Here is a 21,007-nt window from a genome sequence, read left to right as displayed (position 1 = left end):
TCCTCCAACACTGTTCACAGAGCCTGCTTTCTTCTCCTCTCCCCCTCCCCACTCCCAACACCATACCCAGGTCTAAGTGTCTGAGCCCAAGGCAGAGGCGGTTGGATTTTGTCCCCTAAATTCTACCTCTCAACTTTCTTTGTGCAACATGCCAGGAAGGAATTGGGGGCGGGAGGGAGCCAGGCTGAGTATGCTGGAGAATTTCTGGGTGTAGGGAAAACGGAACCAACTGCAAAGTTCCCTCTATGTTACAACTTTCTCCCCTCCCGACATTTAGGGCAGAGGGCTTAGGTGTTTTTCTCGCTCTCAGGTCTGTCGGCTGGGAGAGGACATCTCTTTATGAAAAAGCAGGTCGTCCAGCACCTTCTCTAATAGGTTCCAGGAGTGACACCCACCTCCTCTCATGCCAAACCTCCCAGCTCCCGCCCCCTGCTCTTCGCACACATAAACAGCCCCCCCCAGCCCCCCTCGCCCCCCCGCGCGAGGCGCCCCAGCTCTCCTGCTCTGAGCCCAGCGCTCCGGCTGAGTCCAGGAAGCTGCCTCCACTCCGACTCTGAACCTGCCGCCCGCCGCCAGAGGTCTAAAGGAGGCGGTCCAGTTCACTGTTTCCTCCACCTGGAATGCTCCCAGACGTGGGAGGAGCCCTTACCGGTTAGCAGCCCCCACCCGGTTCGGCGCGAGGGTCTCAGTTCCGTGCATTTAAAGCGCAGCTGAGGAATGCAGCAGCTAAACTCCCCCCAAAGAAGCAGCGCCTCCTCGCCGCGCACCCACTGGCGCCCGAAAGCACCAGAGTCCCCTCCCCCACCCCTCCTTTCCCAAACCTTCAACTTCCAAGCGTCCCAGATTCATTTGGAGTAGGAGTAGCGCTTTGGGGCAATGGGGTAATTTGGCCCACCGGGGGTCCTTTTGACTCCGACCTAGTTCCGCCGGTCCCCGGTCTCCCAGCCTTCCCACACCGCCGCCTCAAATTCCGAGAGCTGGCTCGGAGAAACGGCGAGGAATTCCCCAGGGACTGCCCGGCCAGCTTGCCCGCCGCTCCCCGCGCGGTCCCAGATGCACGGAGAACGCGCGGAGCTCCGACATCTGCGCAGAGACCCGGGGTGGGGTAGCCGCGGGGTGGGCGCTGGCCACAAGGAGTCCGGGGTGCGTGGCCGTTGCCGAGAAAAGCTTTCGGAAGAGGCAAGAGTATTCCAGCACAGGTACGCCGCGCCGGGCGAGGAGTTGCAACTCCCAAACTCGGAAGTCGGCGTCCCAGTCCGGAGCTCCGAGTCCCCTCCCCCAGCCCACGCCCGGGACCAGGGAGGGGGAGGCATGCAAGGAGCCCCGCGATGTTGGGAGCCGGGCGCCGGGCGCGTGCCGGGGAGCCGTGGTGACACGCTCGACTCTTCCCTGCGCGGGATCTGTCTGCCACCCCCTTTTGTTACAGGATGCACGGGGAGCCTTCTCTGCAGGAGCAGACGGGTGTGTTGATTGGGGGTTGGAGGGCGGTTCTGCTGAACCTCTTCGCTGCCCTTCCGTCGTCCCTATTTCCCCTCGCCTCCGCCCCCATTTCCAATCCAGGTCCCTTAAACCTGATCACTTTCCCAGATATTGGGCGGTTTCTCGGGCAGCCCAGGGACGGGAGAAGAGGTGGGGAGGAGTGTCCGTGTGTGTGTGTGTGTGTGTGTGTGTGTGTGTGTGTGTGTGTGTGTTTGAGTGTGTGGTGGGGAGGGGGTGGTTGCGGTTGAGCCTCGGCCTGGGCAGATCCCAGCGCAAACTTCGGGGAAGGCACAAGCCCGGGAAAGTGAGCCAGAGCCGAGCGATGGAGGTGGGGGCGGGGTGCAGAGTTGGGGACCCCCCGCGCTAGTCCACTGGAAAATCCCCCTACTCAGCTTCCCACCCCTGAACGTGCCCACCCAACGTACCCGCCTCCCCTTACCGTGGCAGAAGTAACCATGGCATCCGTGTGACTGTTTCCAGGGACGTCGACATGAAGAGAAAGGTGGACGCAAACTCGGTCATTCAAAGTCTCTCCCACCCCGCCGCCTCCACTACCCAGCAGGGGGAAAAAAAAGAGAAGAAGAAAGAAAGAAAGAAACGGGAAGAAAGTAGTTGCGCCGGGCTCTCTCGCGGGGCCGCGCGCGGAGCTGCTCGGTAGGGAGAGGAGCCTTCAACTCTGAGTCCCGTGAACATAATCTGCGCGGTTATAACCAGCCAACCCGGCCAGATGGCTCCGCGCTCAGCGCCTTAACCCCTTCAGCGCCGCGCCACCCGCCCCCGCGCCCGGCCGCCGCGCGCCTTGCCAGCCCAAGCCCCTGTGCCCCTCCGACTTGGGGCTGGCGTGGGGTGGGCAGTGGGGCGACGAGGTCATCTTTCCTAGCCTCTCTAAAAGAAAAACACCAAAAACTTCCAAGTTAATAGTAGGCTTCACTATCCCCCTTAGAGATCCAGGAAAAAACGAAATATTCAACTTTTCACTGTATTTTACATGTTAATGTCTTCAGCCTGTCTTATTTGTTTTTTTCTTGAGAAACTTCCTTTTGATCTTTTTTTTTTCTTTCTTTTTATTTAAGATTTTCCTCTCTAGGCAGAAGGGCCTTTCTTGCCCCTTCCCCCTGGCGGCTTGGGTCTAATGTGCAAACTCCTCCTCCAAACCTTAGACCCTTCCAGCTCTAGATCTCTCCCCACCTCCTATCAAGCCCACCCGTCACTCCTTCCCCCACCCCACAACGCGAACACGCCCAAGGACAATCACTCCCCAGCGAACTCGCTGCTCTGAGGGACCAGTACCCAGGACGCTGTGCGGGAGGTCAAGGACAGCGGAGTCAAGAGGTAGGGGGAGGCGGGGTTCAGGGGGACCTAGGAAGGGGCGGCCGCGCGCGCGCGCGCGCGCGTGTGTGTGTGTGTGTGTTTGCGAGAACGTGAACGTGGAGGAAGAGGGGGATGGATCGAAGACTCCCATTTCACCCAGCCTCCAACTTCTTCTAAGCCCCTTCCTAGGATGGGGCCCTGCAGCTGAGCACCCGCCCAGCACCCACCAGTCTGCACGCGGGGACAGCGCGGGGAAGCAGAAAAGGCAAAAGCCACAAACAAACCTCATAGTAGCGCTTGGAAAGTTGTGACGCTCACTCCCCCACCCATAGATTATTCGAGGGAAGGATGGGAGGGAGGGGGCAAAATCTCTTATTTCGAGATAATTTTAGCTGCCCATTAGACCCCACTTGTTCTGAGATCGTTCTCTCTAAATTTACCGAGTTAAGTCATCTTGCTTTCGTCCATTTGCCATCGAGAGAAGTGAGGGGGGGGGGGGGGAGAGAATGTCGCTTAGGGGTCAAGGAGAAATTCAGAGCCTTGGAGCGGATTTTTGTGCTCCTGACCCCCTCCGGCTCAGCTCCCCGGGCCAGGGCGTGGCGGACTCCGTCCTTGAGCCCCCTACCACTTCCTCCCTGCAGTCTCTGCCACTCTTTGGCCCCATCTCGTGCCAGGACCTTTCGATTCACGCGCGATTGGGGGAGGGGAGCAAGTAAGTATCCCGTCTCGTCTCGTCATGCCCTGCCATTCCAAGGTGGGTAAGAAGCAACCCATTCTGTTTCAGCCGGCGTCAGGTTAAAAAAATCCAAATTCCTACGACTTGTTTGAGAATTTGGTCAAACACCGAGAAGCACGGGCACTGCGCCTACCAGATCAGGCCGAACCCGACGCAGAGCAAGGCTGCGGGGTCCGAGCGGAGGTAGGAAGGGATGGGGAGCCTGGGGGGCTGCGTACTAGATAGATTGTACCTGCCTCATCATTATCCTGGCTGCTGGAGGCTGCCACATCGAAAACGGCCAGAAGCGCCCACTGAGGCCCAGGGGTCGCACCTCCCGCAGTCCCTGGAAAGAGTGGGGTCCTCCTTCAGTGCCTCCCTCGTGCCAAAATGTTGAGGTCCTCCTCCGGACCAGATTAAGCTGCCGAGTTGTTCCCTCCACTCGGCACACACAGCACCATGAAGGTTTGGATTGGGCGTGATCTGCTGGGTTCTGGTTTTCTCCCTGAGCTCTGGCCCGCCTCCCTGCCCTCCCCCACTTCCCGCACTTCACCCCCACCTCCGCTGTCAAACGAAGGATTCAGGCCCAGTTTCAGCTCCACTGGCCAAGTTCTAGGGGCTCCTTTCTGGAGCTCCAGGTCCTCCAGTAACCCGAGGGTTGCAGGGAAAGAGGTAGTTGGCTCCTGCTGCAGCAAGGAAAGGGTTAAAAACATGTGCGGGCTGATCCGCCTGCAGCTCCTCGGTCACTGGCAGTCTGGAGGGAGGAGGGGGAGGAAGGGGGCAAACTTAAATTTGAAAAATCAGAAGAAAAAAAAAAGAAGAAAAGGCAGCAGTGAGTTTAAGACCCGATTTGTTCTGCAGATGCTGTGCACGGACTGGCCGCCACACTTTGCCAGGACCTAGGCAAGCACAGGAAGAGTTTGTATTGTTTTCCAACTGGGAGTTGGGGGGGGGGGGTGTCCTGCACTGGTGGGTCTGTCTTTGCTTGCAATCAACACGCCTTGTAATATGAGAGGTGACACCTTAATCTTGCCAAATATGTGTGGTGCCTTTGAGGGGGGGTGGGTAGAGGGAGGGGCTGAGGGAAGGAGAGAGGGAGAGAGGGAGAACCAGACAGAAGCAGAGGGTAAAAGATGCATTTTCCTCACTTTTTTTCCAAATGGAGAGCTACTGGTCCTTTCCTTTGTGGAAGACCTTTTTCAGAAAATCTCCCTCTAGCCAGCAAGCTGCCTTTGCCTTCACTGTTTTCCTTTCTGTTTCAGAGTAAAAGATTCTTCTCTCCTCTCTAAAGAAGACTAGGGATTGATGCCTAGGTCTCTCTCTTGGCTTCCAAGAGTAGCAAGGTGATCAAAGAGGAAGGTGACTGGAAAAAGGAGTAGAAGGTGTATATTTTTAAAAAAAGTAAAAGATAATTGTATGCAATGTAGATTCATTTGAAAACTGCAGAACATTGGGACTTCTAAGCAAATCCGTTTCTCTAAATAGAGGAAAATCTTAGTGGTATAGACAGCTAAAGCAAAGAACAGAACTAGGAAGTAAGCTGATGAGTTCATGCCCCATAGACAGTGCTGGGTGTGGAAGTTCATCTAGGACTAGGTCTTTTCTGATTAGCCAGGTAATCGCTTCTCTTCAAGTTGACTCCTTGGTCATGGCCTTGGCCATCCATCTGTTGACTGTATTTTTAGGTTGCTTAACTTTCTTTTTCTCCCTGAAAGTTGTTTGTGAGGGCAGGAACTAGATCCAGTGATTGAAAGCCCCCTTACAAAATCTCTCCTAAAGCAAATTTCTGGAGCATGCTTTCTGCCCACCCTTATCTTTTGCAATAGCACCACTCTGTGGTTGAAACACTGAACAGAAACAAAATGGAAATGTTGGAATGAATTATGCCCTTACCTTGTGAGAAATAGTATTGATCTACTGGATGTTTCAGTTAAATGGATTGTGTGTTGCAGGGGCTGCTCAGCATATGACAAGGGAGGGGGTCTTGTGCAGTAGGGGCATGCAGTTAATTCGTTATGACACAGTGACCCAGGAAATGAGAGAACTGGGCCGAATGGCCTCAAAGGACCCTTCCCTCTGTGACCGCATGTGGCAAGGCAAGCTTGGTTCTTTTCCCCAGCACCATACAGCTAGCCTTGAATATTTGTCCTCTCCCATTGTGTGTGGGTTTTTTTCCTGCCTTAGATTGCTAAACTATACTCCACACCTTAGCTTATCCTAAAGTATCTGCAAGTTGCCTCTTCTGCTGCTGGAGGGCACTGTGGAGAGGTTTGCAGAATGCTTGCACCTACTTTCTCTTGCTCCACCCTGTCCATCCATCCCCACCCCCACTCACTCAGACAGTTGCTTGAGCTCCTGGAGCCCGAAAGTCTATGTTTCTGAAACAATTAAAGTGCCTGCAAAAGGTGTTTGCATAGGGATTGCAAATTTAAGGGCCCAGTAAGGCTGTGTGTTACCTTGGCTCCTGGTACTCAAAAGATTCCTGGCTGCCCACCCATTACTACACACTTGTAACTATAGCATTATTAGCCAACAGTCATGTGAGCCCATGGTGCCAATTAGCGACTCCGCCCAAATGTCCTGAAGAGTGGTGGGAGCCATTATTTTTTTTTTTTCAAAATGGGTACAGATATCTGTAGAAAACTAAGTGACTTTATGTTTATTCAGTGAACCCAGGTCTTCCCTAAAATGTCCATCATCTTGAGGAAGAGCAGCTTTGATACTATCAACCTTGAGCTCTCAACAGAGTAGGGAGACAGATCTAATTCTGTCAGCCTCTGTGTCCCCCCACCCCCTACATTTAATAGTTAAGGATGCTAAGGCTCTGGCTTCTCCATAAATTTCCCCAGGGAAATAAACGAACAAACAAGCAAACAAAAAACCAAACATAGTAACAGATCAGGAAGTAGAACTCATTAAAAGAGTGGGTCTTGGAATTGTACAAACCTAGATTCCATGCTCCCTTCTTCACTGGTAGCTGTGTGCCTTTGATAGGTTCCTGAACTTCTCAGAAACTGTCTGTAATTGGCAGAAACAATGCCAACCTCATAGGAGTATTATGGGGGCCACATGAACTAATTGATTTAAAATGCTGGGCACAGTCCAGCACAGTGAAGGCACCAACTCCCAATCTGATAGCCTTTCTACCGGAAACACCGCCAACCACACGGGTGGGGGATCTTAGCCTTTAGAAAAAGCTCCGGAATGTCCTCTTTGTTACTTGTAAGCTGTCTTGAAACATTTCATTAATGAGCTTTATGGTTATATATTTTTCCCTTGGACAAAGACAGAAAGAACATAGCAGAATGAAGTAGTGGACATATTTGGAATTTAGTTTCCTAATGCGGGCCTCAGAGAGCATGAAAGACGTAGTTGAAGGATTTCAGAATCTCATCTTGTTTGTTCTTTGTCTCTAAGGCAGAACTGCCTCATCATGTAAAAGGAAATTCCACCATGTCCTTCAACTTGTAACAGATTGCCTAGTATATTATTGGTTTGTTGTTATTGCTAATTATGTTCTAGGGCTTAGATTGAACAATATGATGAATTGCATTGAATAACAATGGATCAACTCATTTTGTGAAATAGCATACATATTCATAATTATGTTTCAAGAAATTACCCATAATGATAGAGGGAAGGTATGTATTCCTACCACACAGGTGGATCTAGAAATCATAATAAAGTCTCCTATTTCACCAGTCATGACATGAATTCCTAACCACCCTATAAATTAACTTTATGCTGCACCAAACTCCACTCATATAAAAAATGACATTAAGGTTTCCTAGGTAACTAATGCACTTCCAAAGGGAATAGGCCTCAGGAGACAAAGAGGGCAGGGAAAAGGGTGGGGGGTGGGGAAGTGAAGAAAAAGAAAAAAAAGAACATTAGATTAGACTCATGTGACATAAACAAAATATTTCATGGGGAAGGACTCATAAAGTTTTATTGCCTAGGTTTGACATAGATATGGCACAGCTATTAATTCCATCTTTGGATAATAAAATACTCAATAGGCTAGCCGTCTCATTAGGGATGCCAGCATTTCATATTGGAGGTTCAGATTAACAAATGGTGAGAGAAATCAGTCTTTTTCATTTATCTGCTAAGCTGTGTACGCTCACCAGCCAGCTGTTTCTTGAGCCCTCTATGGTTGTATTTAGACATAACCAAATTTTTTTTTAAATTTTTTTTCAATGTTTTTTATTTATTTTTGGGACAGAGAGAGACAGAGCATGAACGGGGGAGGGGCAGAGAGAGAGGGAGACACAGAATCGGAAACAGGCTCCAGGCTCTGAGCCATCAGCCCAGAGCCTGATGCGGGGCTCGAACTCACGGACCGCGAGATCATGACCTGGCTGAAGTCGGACGCCCAACCGACTGCGCCACCCAGGCGCCCCTGACATAACCAAATTTTTGATATGAATGTGAAAAATAGGACTGATTTGGATGTTTCAAAATATGCAGATGCTTTTGATCTTATAGGCTGGGAGCAGGTTGAAGGGACAGGTTCCAGGTCAGGTTTCCCACCACTCCTACTCCCACCTGCTGGTCTTTTTACTGTAGCTTCCTTCTTCTGGGGAAGGGCCTGGGGGCAGAAGAACATTTGAATGCCTAGGAGGAAATGGAAGATGGTAGGTGGAGCATAGATTTTAATTTATGCTGGAAGAATTTTGAGCAATTCTGAAAGATGGTGAAACCCAGATAATGTCTATGAGCTGTAGCCTGGAAGAATTAGAACATGAACTAGCTTTGTTGCTGCTTTGTGAGCTGGGGGACTTCACTAACCTTTCCAGTGTCTTGGTTTTACCATGTGTAAAAGGAATGTAACCTCATTTTCTTGTGTAATTAGGAATATAGATAAGAAAACAAAGAAATACATTAATTTGAATAAAGTTGAGGGTTTTGTATTACCTGCTTTCCACCTACAGTAGCCTCAGAGTGATGTCTGTGGGTGGAGACTCCCAACTGGTTACAAGCCACATCCAGGTAATATCTCTGTACAAAGTATGGTTGAGTTTCCCTGGTGGTCCATATAGTGGAAGTGTTCCTGCCCATAACCACTGGGACCATCAGTGTTGAGTGCAGCCTGCCTTTTGCCTATTCCATGACCTGCTGGAAAATGGACACAAGATGCTGGAAAGTTGAATGTTTGCATCACACAATACCTTCCATTGAGTATTGAAGTCATTTTGGTATTTTCTCTAGTTGGGTACTTGGGGTAGGATTGAGGATTAGAAAAATCTCTGCCCACACCTTCCACTTACTACCCTTAGTAGGAACTAAGAGGTGGGTGGGGGGGGGGCAGGAGGAAAAGTCTGGGAAGCAAATGTATAAAAATCTAAAGGTGAAGATTTCCCAAGTATTTAAGGCTAATGGGGACCCAGGTCTCCTTACCCTTAAATAGGAGTAAGCCAGTCTAGCTATGTGTATGACAACATATAATAACACATCCTATGAATACTCTCTTCATACCCATCTCTCCTCAGAATTCAAGGCTGGGGGAACCTGGAAAAGGTCACTTCATCCATCCTCCTGACCTTGAGACCAGTCCTCACTCTCCACTGGCAAGTTAGGTACTGTACTCATTTTACAGGGTGGAGTGAGGGGCAGAGAAGGTTCATTCTATTACCCATGTATCCTTGAAAACATTCTCTTCACTTCAGTGGTCTAGGAAAACTGAGGAAGGGTAATTAATCATAGAGTTTTTTTACTTTAAAGACCTTATGCCCAGAATTCCCACAAAACACCAAAAAGAGGTGTTAACAGTTCGTGGAGGCCAAGAAAAGCTGAGTTCAAATTAAAATAAGCTTACATACTTCTACTTTCCCCAACACACACAAACAGACAGACAGATATACCCATGCAGCCAACCCATCTGATGATTTTCTATATTTACCAGTCAGTTCACTGGCAGTTCTGCTCCTGTTCTCACCCTCAGAGCAGGCTGTCCTCAGGCCCCCTTCAGAATGCAAATAATGCTCAAGCAACAATGAGTACCCAAGCTGGGGCCTCATAGAAACATAAATGCCCAGTGCAGGAAGGCATGTTAGCAGGTAGGAACTTCTTTACAGATCATCATCATCATAATCATCATAACAATAGGTAACATTTATTGAGTGTTTACTGAATACCAGGTACTGTTAATAATGTTAGCATAATATGCCATGCACTGTTTCAAGCACTGTGTGTATGTATAGATGTATGCACACATGTGTGTTTGTGTATGCTGGTCTTAATTTAGTACTAGACCAGAGCCGGTGTTCGTGTCTCAGCTCCTATGTGATTGATCTTAGCCAAGTTAGTGTCCCCACCTAGATCTCAATTTTTTAAATCTGTAAAGTGGAAATAATATTATGTGCTCTGTAGGGTTTTTCTAAGGATTAAATGATTTATAGGTAGGTACTATTACGATTTCACTTTACAGATTTAAAAAATTGAGCCATAAAGAGTTTATATAACTTGCCCAAGTATACATAGGTAGTAAATGAGGGCCAAAACAGAGGTTTGAATCCAACTGCTTGTTACCTTTACACCATCCAACCTTGAGAGAGTGGTGTTTTAACAGGTGAAGAAACCAAAGCCAAGAAGGGGACAAGCAACTTGCTTAAGAACACTGGGAGGAGCTCAGATGTGAATTGGCTCTCCTGTCTATAGTCCAAGGCTAAGACCAGCAGTAGGAAGGCTGCAATATCCAGAGTCAGTTCTCCTGGGCTCAAGGTTGTCCTGGGGTGGTGAGGGAAGGAAAAAAAAATGGAGGATGAAGTCGAATAAGTTTAGGTCCATCTGTGGGTCCTTCGTGTGTCTTTCTAGGTGCATGTAACACACATCAGAACGGTGATTTGGTACATGGAAAAAGGAATGGTTTCAGCACCTACCCGTCTCTTCAGCAGGTTCCTTTGTCAGGATACACTTGTATAATTACATGACCGCCTTGAGTCAAGAGAGCTTCCACAAGAGCAGGACAAAACCACATAGTGCCAGGTTACCAAAAATTCTTCCAAGGGCGCAGGCCGTTGACATGGTGCCAATGATTAAAAAGCTAATCAAAACTACTGTTTGCAACATCAAGATACACAGGAAAATAGTAGTGTCTCAAGTCTCTCATAAGCAATAAGTCTGTAAATGCCCACTCAGGAACTATGGAATCCTGGAGTAGAACATTATGGCCAGTTGATGTTTTATTACATATATTTCATTTGAATCCCATATAGTCACCAATTTATAGTCATGCAAATTACTTCCTCTAGCATAGACATAAACTTAAAGACCACTTAGAGCTCAGACTGAGCAGGGAAGCCAGTGTTCAAAACCTGCCTATGAATGGGCTTTGAATCTGGAGCTGCTGCCAAGATAGCAAGCATGAGGCATCAGATTTGTGTTTCACTGCTTCACCATGTCCAGCTTCTCTGCCTCCACATGAGGTTGAGAGAGTTCCACTGTTTTTTCTCCCACTCAGTAAAAGAGGCATTGCCAAAAGCTTTCAACAATGAGTCCAAAAGTTAGAAATTAGCTCCTTAGGGTGAATAGAAAGAATAACATTGAAAATGATGGACAGCAATTGTCTTTCTACCTGTATTGATCTCCTCCAATTAACTGTGGACATATTAAAAATGTAGGGAATGAAAGAAGTATACAACCGAGTTGGAAATAGCTTTCTATACATAGAAATTAATAAACCAAAACCTGTTTTTTCCCCCCAGGGTAAGCAGGGAGTCCATGGTTCAGATGAGAATGGAATCATAATTGGCAGCAGATTCGAAGTATGAATCACTGGTCCACACTCCATATCTCAAATTGGAAAACTGGCGACAATGTCGAATCAATGAATGAATGACTTATGTTCTTTCAGATGGGAAAGTGCCTGAGATTCCTCTGATCAAATCCCCCATTTTACAGAGGAAGTTATTTAGAGGCTCATCAGTGAGAGTGTGGAAATCAAACTCTTGATTCCCAGGATGCTGTTCTTAGTCTCCTCTCTATACAACTCTCAGGAAATAAACATATCTCATGCTTTTCTTCTGGAAATGTTTTCCATTTTCCTCTAATTCGTTCCTCACCTTTTCTTCTTTCCTTTATTTCATAACTTGCTTCAACTTAGTTTAATATTTCATTTCCTTTATTTTGTTACCATTGTGCACCACTGACAAAATGAGAGAAAATTAACTTCACATGCAGAAGGAAAGGTTGCAGTAGGAACAGGAAAATACTTTTAATCACAGGAGAGGTCAAAGGACAACTTTAATAGTGGAATAGATACTTTCCCATTGGTTAGTCCTTTCTGAAGAGAGGACTAATTAGATGAATTCTATTTTTCAATAATGTTATAGATAACCTTTTCAGACTTTTCAGAGTGAATCTTTTTTTCCCAAAATTATTCTTCTTGCTTTTTAAAGTCTTCTTTCCTTTATATTAAAGATGGCAAAGGATCTACTTTGCTGTGGGATTATTTCTTTGGTAGATTAAACAATTTTTTTCTTGCAATCAAGGTATCCATAAAACCTAGAGTCAAATTATTTACTCTCTTATATATCTCCTAATTCCTTCCTTGTAAAAGAGCTGACTGCAATATCTGTCCTTGGCATTATGGATCTCTGGAGCCTAGCAGCATCCAATAAATAAGAGCTGAAGAAGACCACATATCTACAGGGTTATGATGTAAATGAAAATGTGACTATTCTAGAAGACTTCAAGGGGTAGAACTAGGATTGATGAGTGGAATTTACAAGGGTGCATATTTCAAGTCAGGATAAGGGTGATGATTCTTACACAGAGAATTTCCAAAAATGGAGTCAATTGCTTCATAGCTAATGAGTTTTTTTCTGTCACTGGTCAAGCTCAGGCTGGGACCACCTTCAAACAATGTTGTGGAGGGGCTTCAGATTTGGATAGGTGGTTGGACAGTTAAGATCCCTTCCAAACTTGAACTATCACATCTCAGTGATCTGGTCACTTTAGCAAGTATGTATTTTGCCAAAACATGATGTATATATTAAGTTTATAGTTGATATATTAAGATTTTTTTAGTGGTACATAAGTAAACATTTTATTTTTTATTTTTTTGACTTTTAAAAAAATTTAAATCCAAGTTAGTTAATATATAGGTTAATAATGGTTTCAAGAGTAGAATTTAGTGATTTATCACTTACATATAACACTCAGTGCTCATCCCCACAAGTACCCACCTCAATGCCCATCACACATTTAGCACATCCCCCGACCCAACACCCCTCCAGCAACCCTCAGTTTGTTCTCTGTATTCAAGAGTCTCTTATGGTTTGCCTCCCTCTCTGTTTTTATCTTATTTTTCCTTCAATAAACATTTTAAATTAAAATAGTTACATTTAATTTTTTTAATGTATCAATTCAAAATTTCCTTTGAAAATACATTTACCAGGGACTTTCACTTCCATTTATAGCAGACCAAATTCTAATATACCAATCTTTCCACCAAAAATACCTAGAAAAGCTGGAAAAATTTTTTTATTTTTTATTTATTTATTTATTTATTTTTCAACGTTTATTTATGTTTGGGACAGAGAGACAGAGCATGAATGGGGGAGGGGCAGAGAGAGAGAGGGAGACACAGAATCGGAAACAGGCTCCAGGCTCTGAGCCATCAGCCCAGAGCCCGACGCGGGGCTCAAACTCACGGACCGCGAGATCGTGACCTGGCTGAAGTCGGACACTTAACCGACTGCGCCACCCAGGCGCCCCTGGAAAAATTTTTTTTAAAAGCCATCTGAAGGTCTTATTTATGATATGGTTGTGTAAACAGTTCTACATACTGGGGACAAAAGAATGGACAAAAGCTGGCAGATTCTCAAGGGGAGTTGACATTTCAAGAAGAGAACAGGATGGAGGGAGTTTTCTGTCTTTTACAGTTTCTAGCTAGAGGGCAATTCCCAACTGGTACACATGAGGTAGCAAAAGCTTAAAGGGAGAAATAAACAATTTCCAGGGATAGCTTGAGATTTGAATACTTTTGTTTATGCATTTAGTAGAACTTACACTAATCTAAATACCAATAAAGGCAAAGATGATACTATCAATCACCTGGACTTAATTATTATTTGTAGAACACTACACCCAATAAATACAGAATAATACACATTATTTTTCTTTTTTAGAGAGTGAGCAAGCACGTGAATGAGGGAGAGGGGCAGAGGGAGAGAAAGAGAATCTTAATCAGGCTCCACACTCAACATGGGAGCCCAACACAGGGCTCTATCCCACAACCCTGGGGTCATGACCTGAGCCAAAATCAAGAGTCAGGTGCTCAATGGACTGAGCCACCCAGGCGTCCCCAGAATACACATTCTTATCAAGTACATGGTTTGTTTACAAAGAAAGTCGATATGCTGGATAATAAAACAATCCTCATTAGATTTAAAGAACAAAACTGCACAGAGTATGTTCTCTAACTACAGTGGAGTAAAACTCAAAATCAATAATAAGATACATAGAAACCCTTAAGTAATTAGAAATTAAGCAACACACTTTTAGCTATTCCATAGGTCAAAGAAGAAATCATATGGGAAATTAGAGTATATTCTGATATCTATGGTAAAAAAATACAACATATCAAACTCTGTGGGATATGGATAAAACAGTGTTTAGAGGGAAAGTGACACACTTAAATGTTATATTAGAAAGAAAAAAGGTCTAAAAATCAATGACCAAATGTTTCATCTTAGAAATTTAGAAAGAGAAAGGGAAAGTAAGCCAAAAGCAAATAGGAAGAAGGAAATCATATAGGTAAGAGAAAAAAAATGAGACAGAAATTAATAGAGCTAAAATTTGCCCTTTGAAAAGATCAACAAAATTGGTTATCTCCTAGCTAGACTGGAAATGAAAGAGAAGGAAATAACCAATATCAAGAATGAAAAGGGATTATCACTCAGATCCTACTGATATTAAATAGAAAACAAGAGACTATCATGAACAATTTCATGCAATGAATTTGACAATGTAGATGAAACGGACAAAATATTTGAGCAGGGTAAAATAGAATGTGTAAATAGCCTTTTATCTATTAGAAAAATTCAATTAGTTATCATAAACCTTTCCACCAATGAAACAATAGAGAAATATGGTTTCACTGACAAATTCCATAAAAATTTATGGAAGGAGTAGTATCAGATTTAAAACACTTCACAATTTGTTATATGTGTAATGTTAATACCAAAGTTTGATAGGGACTTTATTTATTTGTTTGTTTGTTTGTTTATTTATTATAAGATCAATTAAATATATTTATTTATTTATTTTTAAATATGAAATTTATTGTCAAATTGGTTTCCATACAACACCCAGTGCTCATCCCAACAGGTGCCCTTCTCAATACCCATCACCCACCCTCCCCTTCCTCCCACCTCCCATCAACCCTCAATTTGTTCGCAGTTTTTAGGAGTCTCTTATGTTTTGATGTTTTGGCTCCCTCCCTCTCTACCCTTTTTTTTTTTCCTTCCCCTCCCCAATGGTCTTCTGTTAAGTTTCTCAGGATCCACATAAGAGTGAAAACATATGGTATCTGTCTTTCTCTGTATGACTTATTTCACTTAGCATAACACTCTCCAGTTCCATCCACATTGCTACAAAGGGCCATATTTCATTCTTTCTCATTGCCACGTAGTACTCCATTGTGTATATAAACCACAATTTCTTTATCCATTCATCAGTTCATGGACATTTAGGCTCTTTCCACAGTTTGGCTATTGTTGAAAGTGCTGCTATAAACACTGGGGCACAAGTGCCCCTATGCATCAGCACTCCTGTATCCCTTGGGTAAATTGATAGGGACATTATTTAAAAGGAAAGAAAAGAAAGAAAGAAAAAAGAAAGAAAGGAGAAAAAAGAAAAAAGTGAAGAGATAAAGAAATACTAAAGAAAGTTGTAGACCAGTATCTCTTATGAACATAAATGTAAAAATTCTTAACAAAATATGAACACATAGAATGCAGTAATATATATTATCACCAAGTAGGATTTACCCTAGTAATACAAAGTCAGAAAAACAATCAATGTAATTCACTCTGTGGATATAATAAAGAAAAATACAGTATATTTTTAATAGATTCAGGAAAAGCATTTGACAATATTAAATCCAACATCTATTTATAATTCACACACACACACACACACACACACCAAACTAACAACAAAAGAGAACTTCCTTAATCTGATAAAAGGAATCTATAAAATACCAACAACTGACATAATAATGGTGAACTTTTGAACACATTTTCCTTAAGATCAGGAACAAGGCAAAGGATACAAATGTCTTAGATGTCTTTCAATCGGAGACTGAATAACCAAGCTTATCCAAAGTTTGTATATTCATGTAATGGAATACTCTTCAGCAACAAAGTAAGAACAAATTATGGATACACAGAACAATATGAACTTCAGAAATATTATATTGAATTAAGCCTTACACAAAATCATATGCTGTATGTGCTTCCATATTTATGAAGTTTTACAATAAGCAAAAATAATCTATTGTACAAGAAAATTGTAATAGCTGTTGCGTCTGGGGTGGTTGGAGTGGGAAATAATGGGAAAGAGGCATGAATGCTAGAGGTTTGGATTATACAGTGTATACATTTGTCAAAACTCAATCTGTGTTTACTTAAAATTTACAAAATTCATTTAATGTAAATTTTTGTGTCTAAAGAAAAATGTCTCTAAAGCAATATTGAACTCTAGTTAATGAAATGCATGCTGAATATTTAAAGGGAGGTGTCTCATGGCCTTAATATATTTTAAAATGCATATAAAAAGTTGAATTGATGGATGGACAGAAGGATAGATAGATGGGGATACATGAAATAAGCCAATCATGAAAAAATGTAAATAATAGAATCTGGTCTATGGGTATGTGTCTGTTCAATGTAAAATAACATTTTCTTTATATCTGAAAATTCCCATACTAAAATATTGAGGGAAAAAATATGTTTGAAATAATTGGAAAGCTACCACAGCAGCACGAACCATGAGGGGACAAGATCTAAGAGAAAAGGGGAGCATAGAGAAGTGAAACTGGTCTTCAGCTGCATTTTTCTCTAGAGCAGATGCTGATTTTAAGTGGCAGCTGAGAGAATGAAAAACTGAGGTGAACTTTCAGTAATCTCTCTAGACTTCAGAGGTAAAAATTGGAGTTCAAGAATCACTGAGAAGTGCTTTCAATTTTGATTGTTGAAAGGCTACTTCTTAAGATAAGGGGGAACCAAAAATAGAACCACTTTTGCAATGACAGAAACCCAAGTTTCAATCAGCTCAAAATAGGATTCAGATAATCTTTTCTTAGCTCAAGTGTCTAACAGAAACAAAAGAAAATCCTTACTGAAGTACACCATGCTTCAATTATATGCATAACTGTTCTTTTTACACACACCAGGAAACATGTCCAAATGAGTAAGAAACAAGAGGAAAAAAATCAGACAACTGGAAGAAAACCCAAGGATATCAGTATATTGAAGTTAATAGACACAGATTTTAAAACAATGTTAAAAAATTAATAGTAAGATGAGGAATATCATGAATCTATTTAAAAGAATCAAATATAAATACTAGCACTGAAAAACACAACACAAAGTTAAGAATGCTGTTTAAATACACTGAAGAGGAGATTAGTGTACCTCAAAAATCCAGTTAGAAGCGTGGAGTGGACAAATATTAGGATTTCAAAAACATATGATACATAGAAGAGAGAGCAAATACACATATAATTGGTGCCTGAGTAGGAAGAGGAAAAGAGAATGGTGCAGAAAAAATATCGACAGACATAATGGTCAAGTATTTTCAAAAGTTGATGAAAGACACCAACCACATATTCAAGAAGTTTGGCATACCTGGAATGGGGTAAATGTCAAGAAAACTGCACTGCACATCACAATAAATCTGCTGAAATCAAAGACAAGAAGAAAAACATGAAAGTACGTACCAGAGAAAAAGACACATTATCTTCAACTGCAATAAGATTTCCCAATGACTTATCAGAAAAAACAATGAGGGTAAGAAGACAAGAAAATATCAAAATATAGAAGAAAACAACAGTGAATCTTGAATTCTTTATCCAATAAAATAGCCTTCAAAATATGTGAAGTTGTGTTCAGCTAATTAAACTTTGAGATAATTTGTTATTTAAAAATCTGTTTAAATATTAAACGGAGTTATTCTTACATAAGGAAAATGAGTTCATACAAAAGTAAGAAAATATAGGAAAGAAAACAACAAAAAGCAGTGACAGAAAAGTTAAATATGTGGCAAGTGTGAAAGAATACTAACTGTATGAAACCATAAAATATCTTACAGAATTAAATTCATGACAACCAAGCACAAGGAATAGTCAAGTTGTAAATGAGTAAAGTGTTCTAAGATCCTGGCATTCTTTAGGAAGGGATACTAGTACTAATGTGTATTAAACTCTAATAATTCAAGGTTACTTGTTGTTGTCTCTATGATAACCATAAAATGAATAACAAAAGGTTTGTTTAAGATGTTAATGTTGGGGTTGGGGAAAACAGTAGTTCCAAAGGCCAGAAAAGAGAAAAACAGCATGCTGCAGGTGAGACAGAACTAATAGTGGAGTAGTAGGGAACTAAACCCAAACACATGTTATTTGCAAAAAAAAAAAATCTTTTCATTTATTAGCAGCAAGTGATTATAATTTGAAATCTAAAAAAAATACCATTTCAATGGAATAAAAACATTTGTATCTAAGTATAAGTCTAGGGACAGATGTATAACAGCTTTATATAGAGAAATACAAAACATTATTGACAGAGATTAAGGAAGATTTATAAGAAAGGATGTACCATGTTCATAAGTTAGAAGACTCAATACTATAAAGATGTCAATTCTTCTCAAACTGGTTTATTCATTTGATATAATCCCAAACAAAATAAAAGGAAAGTGTGTGTATGTGTCTGTGTGTGTGTAAACTGATGAACTGATTCTCAAGTTTATATTTTAAAATTTTCTGTAAACCACCAAGTTGAGCCAAATCGGTCTTAAAGAACAGCAAAGTTAATGACTTATATACTACCTAATATCCTGGGTCATTGTGAAGTTACATTACTTAAGACATTGTGGTATTTGCACAAGAACATAACTAATACATTGGGATGCCTGGGTGGTTCAGTCATTAAGCATCCAACTTCAGCTGAGGTCATGATCTCACTGTGAGTTTGAGCCCCACGTCAGGCTCTGTGCTGAAAGTTGGATCCTGAAGTCTGGAGCCTGCTTTGGATTCTGTCTCCCTCTCTCTCTGCTCCTCCCCCACTCACACTCTGTCTCTCTCTCTCTCTCTCTCTCTCTCAAAAATGAATAAACATTAAATTTTTTTAAAAATAAAAGTTAAAAAAAAACATAATAATATGTTAATGGACTGGCATAAGGAATGCAGCAGCAGATCCAGAGTATATGATCACCCATGGCACTGAAAGACGTGGAGAAAGAATAATTAAAAAAAATAAACTGTGTTGGATGAATGAGATATTCACGTGAAAAAATATGAATCTTGCCTCTATTTCATACTATATACAAAAATCAACTATAGTTGAATTGCAAACCTAAATGTGAAAGGTAAAATTATAAAGCATATAGAATATATCATGAAAAATTTTTCATGGCCCTAAGATAGGAAAAGATTTCTTTTTTAAAAAAAATTTTTTTTTCAACGTTTTTATTTATTTTTGGGACAGAGAGAGACAGAGCATGAACGGGGGAGGGGCAGAGAGAGAGGGAGACACAGAATCGGAAACAGGCTCCAGGCTCTGAGCCTTCAGCCCAGAGCCCGACGCGGGGCTCGAACTCACGGGCCGTGAGACTGTGACCTGGCTGAAGTCAGACGCTTAACCGACTGCGCCACCCAGGCGCCCCAGGAAAAGATTTCTTAAGACATTAAAAAAAACAAAAAACAAAACACTAATCACAAAGGAAAAGATTAATAAATTGGACTATATTAAATTTAAGGTTTCTCTAAAGGTACCATTAAAAAGTTAAAGGACAGGGGCGCCTGGGTGGCGCAGTCGGTTAAGCGTCCGACTTCAGCCAGGTCATGATCTCGCGGTCCGTGAGTTCGAGCCCCGCGTCGGGCTCTGGGCTGATGGCTCGGAGCCTGGAGCCTGTTTCCGATTCTGTGTCTCCCTCTCTCTCTGCCCCTCCCCCGTTCATGCTCTGTCTCTCTCTGTCCCAAAAATAAATAAACGTTGAAAAAAAAAATTTTTTAAAAAAAGTTAAAGGACAAGTCAGAGAAGATTTTTACAACACTTATCAGGAACAAAGGACTTATGCCCAGAACATATAAATAACTAGTACAAATAAATTAGAAAAAGTAAGGCAATACAATAGAAAAATGGTTAAAGGCTTGAACTTGAAAACACTTCATTAAATAGAATATCTAAATGCAAAGTTGTACAATCTCCTTAGTCAAAATGGGAATGCAAATTAAAACCACAAAGCAATACCACCACATTCAATCCATAATGGCTAAAAACCAAAACCAAACCAAAACAAACAAAAAACAAAAACAAAAATGAAACAAAAAAACAAAATAAAACTGGCAATACCAAATGTTGGTAAAGATGTAAAGCAACTAGAAGTGTCACATACTGCTAGTGGGAATATAAGTTGGTACAATTATTTTAGAAAACTGTTTTATCAGTACTTATTAAAGGTGAACATACACTTATCTTTGGCCCAGCAATTCCACTACAAAATATATACCTAACAGAAATATGTTATGCTTCTGCACCAAAAGACTTGCAAAATGTTTGTAGTAGCAATATTTTGGGAACAACGTAGATGCCCCTCAACTGTATGTGGCATATTCATAGAATGGAATATTCTATAGGAAAGAAAAATTACGAATTATTGCTACATGTAACAAACATAGGTAAATCTAACTTCCAATATATTGAACAACAACAACAATAAAAAACAAACAAACAAAAAAGGGGTACCTGGGTGGCTTAGTTGGTTAAGTGTCTGACTCTTGGTTTTGGCTCAGGTCATGGTCTTCTGGTATCTGGGTTCCAGACCCTTGACCAGTTCTGTACTGACAGCATGGAGCCTACTTAGGATTCTCTGTTTTCCCATTTTTCTACCCCTTCCCCTCCTCTCAAAAGTAAATAAATAAACATTTTAGAAAGGCAGACAAAAAAGCTTACATAGTATCATAATTTCATTTTTAATAAGTTTCTAAAAGAAGCCAAACTAAGTTGTGGTTTTTGAAGGTAGGATAGTGATTGCCTTTGAGGAGAAGACAAGTGTCATGCTTAAGAAAGAGGCATGATGAGGTGTGACTGAGTGGCTCAGTGGATTAAGTGTCTGACTTCGGCCCAGGTTATGATCTCACAGTTTGTTGAGTCTGAGTCCCAAGCTGGGCTCTGTGTTGACAGCTCAGAGCCTGGAGCCTGCTTCATATTCTGTGTTTTTTCCTCTCTCTCTGCCCCTTGCCTGCTCACATACTGTCTCTCTCTCTCTCTCTCTCTC

The 21,007-nt window shown here is 42.3% G+C and overlaps 1 protein-coding gene and 2 long non-coding RNA genes across 4 annotated transcripts in view; 2 read left to right on the top strand and 1 right to left on the bottom strand.

The window, feature by feature from the left end:
• The window catches only part of NTF3 (neurotrophin 3), a 67,558-nt gene extending 65,533 nt beyond the window's left edge, over nt 1-2,025 (bottom strand). The window contains exon 1 of the mRNA XM_043561401.1: nt 1,919-2,025. Coding sequence (XP_043417336.1) covers nt 1,919-1,936 — 18 coding nt within the window. The 5' untranslated portion in view covers nt 1,937-2,025. The remainder of the gene's footprint in view (nt 1-1,918) is intronic.
• Nucleotides 496-4,451, top strand: LOC122472162. 2 transcript variants are annotated; one of them, XR_006294374.1, is made up of 3 exons: nt 496-1,199; nt 1,960-2,811; nt 3,575-4,451. It is a non-coding gene; the product is annotated as an uncharacterized LOC122472162 (long non-coding RNA). The 2 variants fall into 2 exon arrangements; XR_006294375.1 differs by having other exon boundaries at nt 3,432-4,451.
• A 3,464-nt stretch (nt 4,452-7,915) lies between these two features.
• LOC122472521 lies at nt 7,916-11,941 on the top strand. The gene is made up of 3 exons (XR_006294460.1): nt 7,916-8,497; nt 8,998-9,084; nt 11,212-11,941. It is a non-coding gene; the product is annotated as an uncharacterized LOC122472521 (long non-coding RNA).
• The last annotated feature ends 9,066 nt before the right edge of the window (nt 11,942-21,007 follow it).

The sequence above is a fragment of the Prionailurus bengalensis genome, chromosome B4 (assembly GCF_016509475.1).
Source record: "Prionailurus bengalensis isolate Pbe53 chromosome B4, Fcat_Pben_1.1_paternal_pri, whole genome shotgun sequence".
Classification (NCBI taxonomy): Eukaryota; Metazoa; Chordata; class Mammalia; order Carnivora; family Felidae; genus Prionailurus; species Prionailurus bengalensis.
Note: the sequence above shows the minus strand (reverse complement) of the source record. Positions and strands in the feature narration are given on the sequence as shown.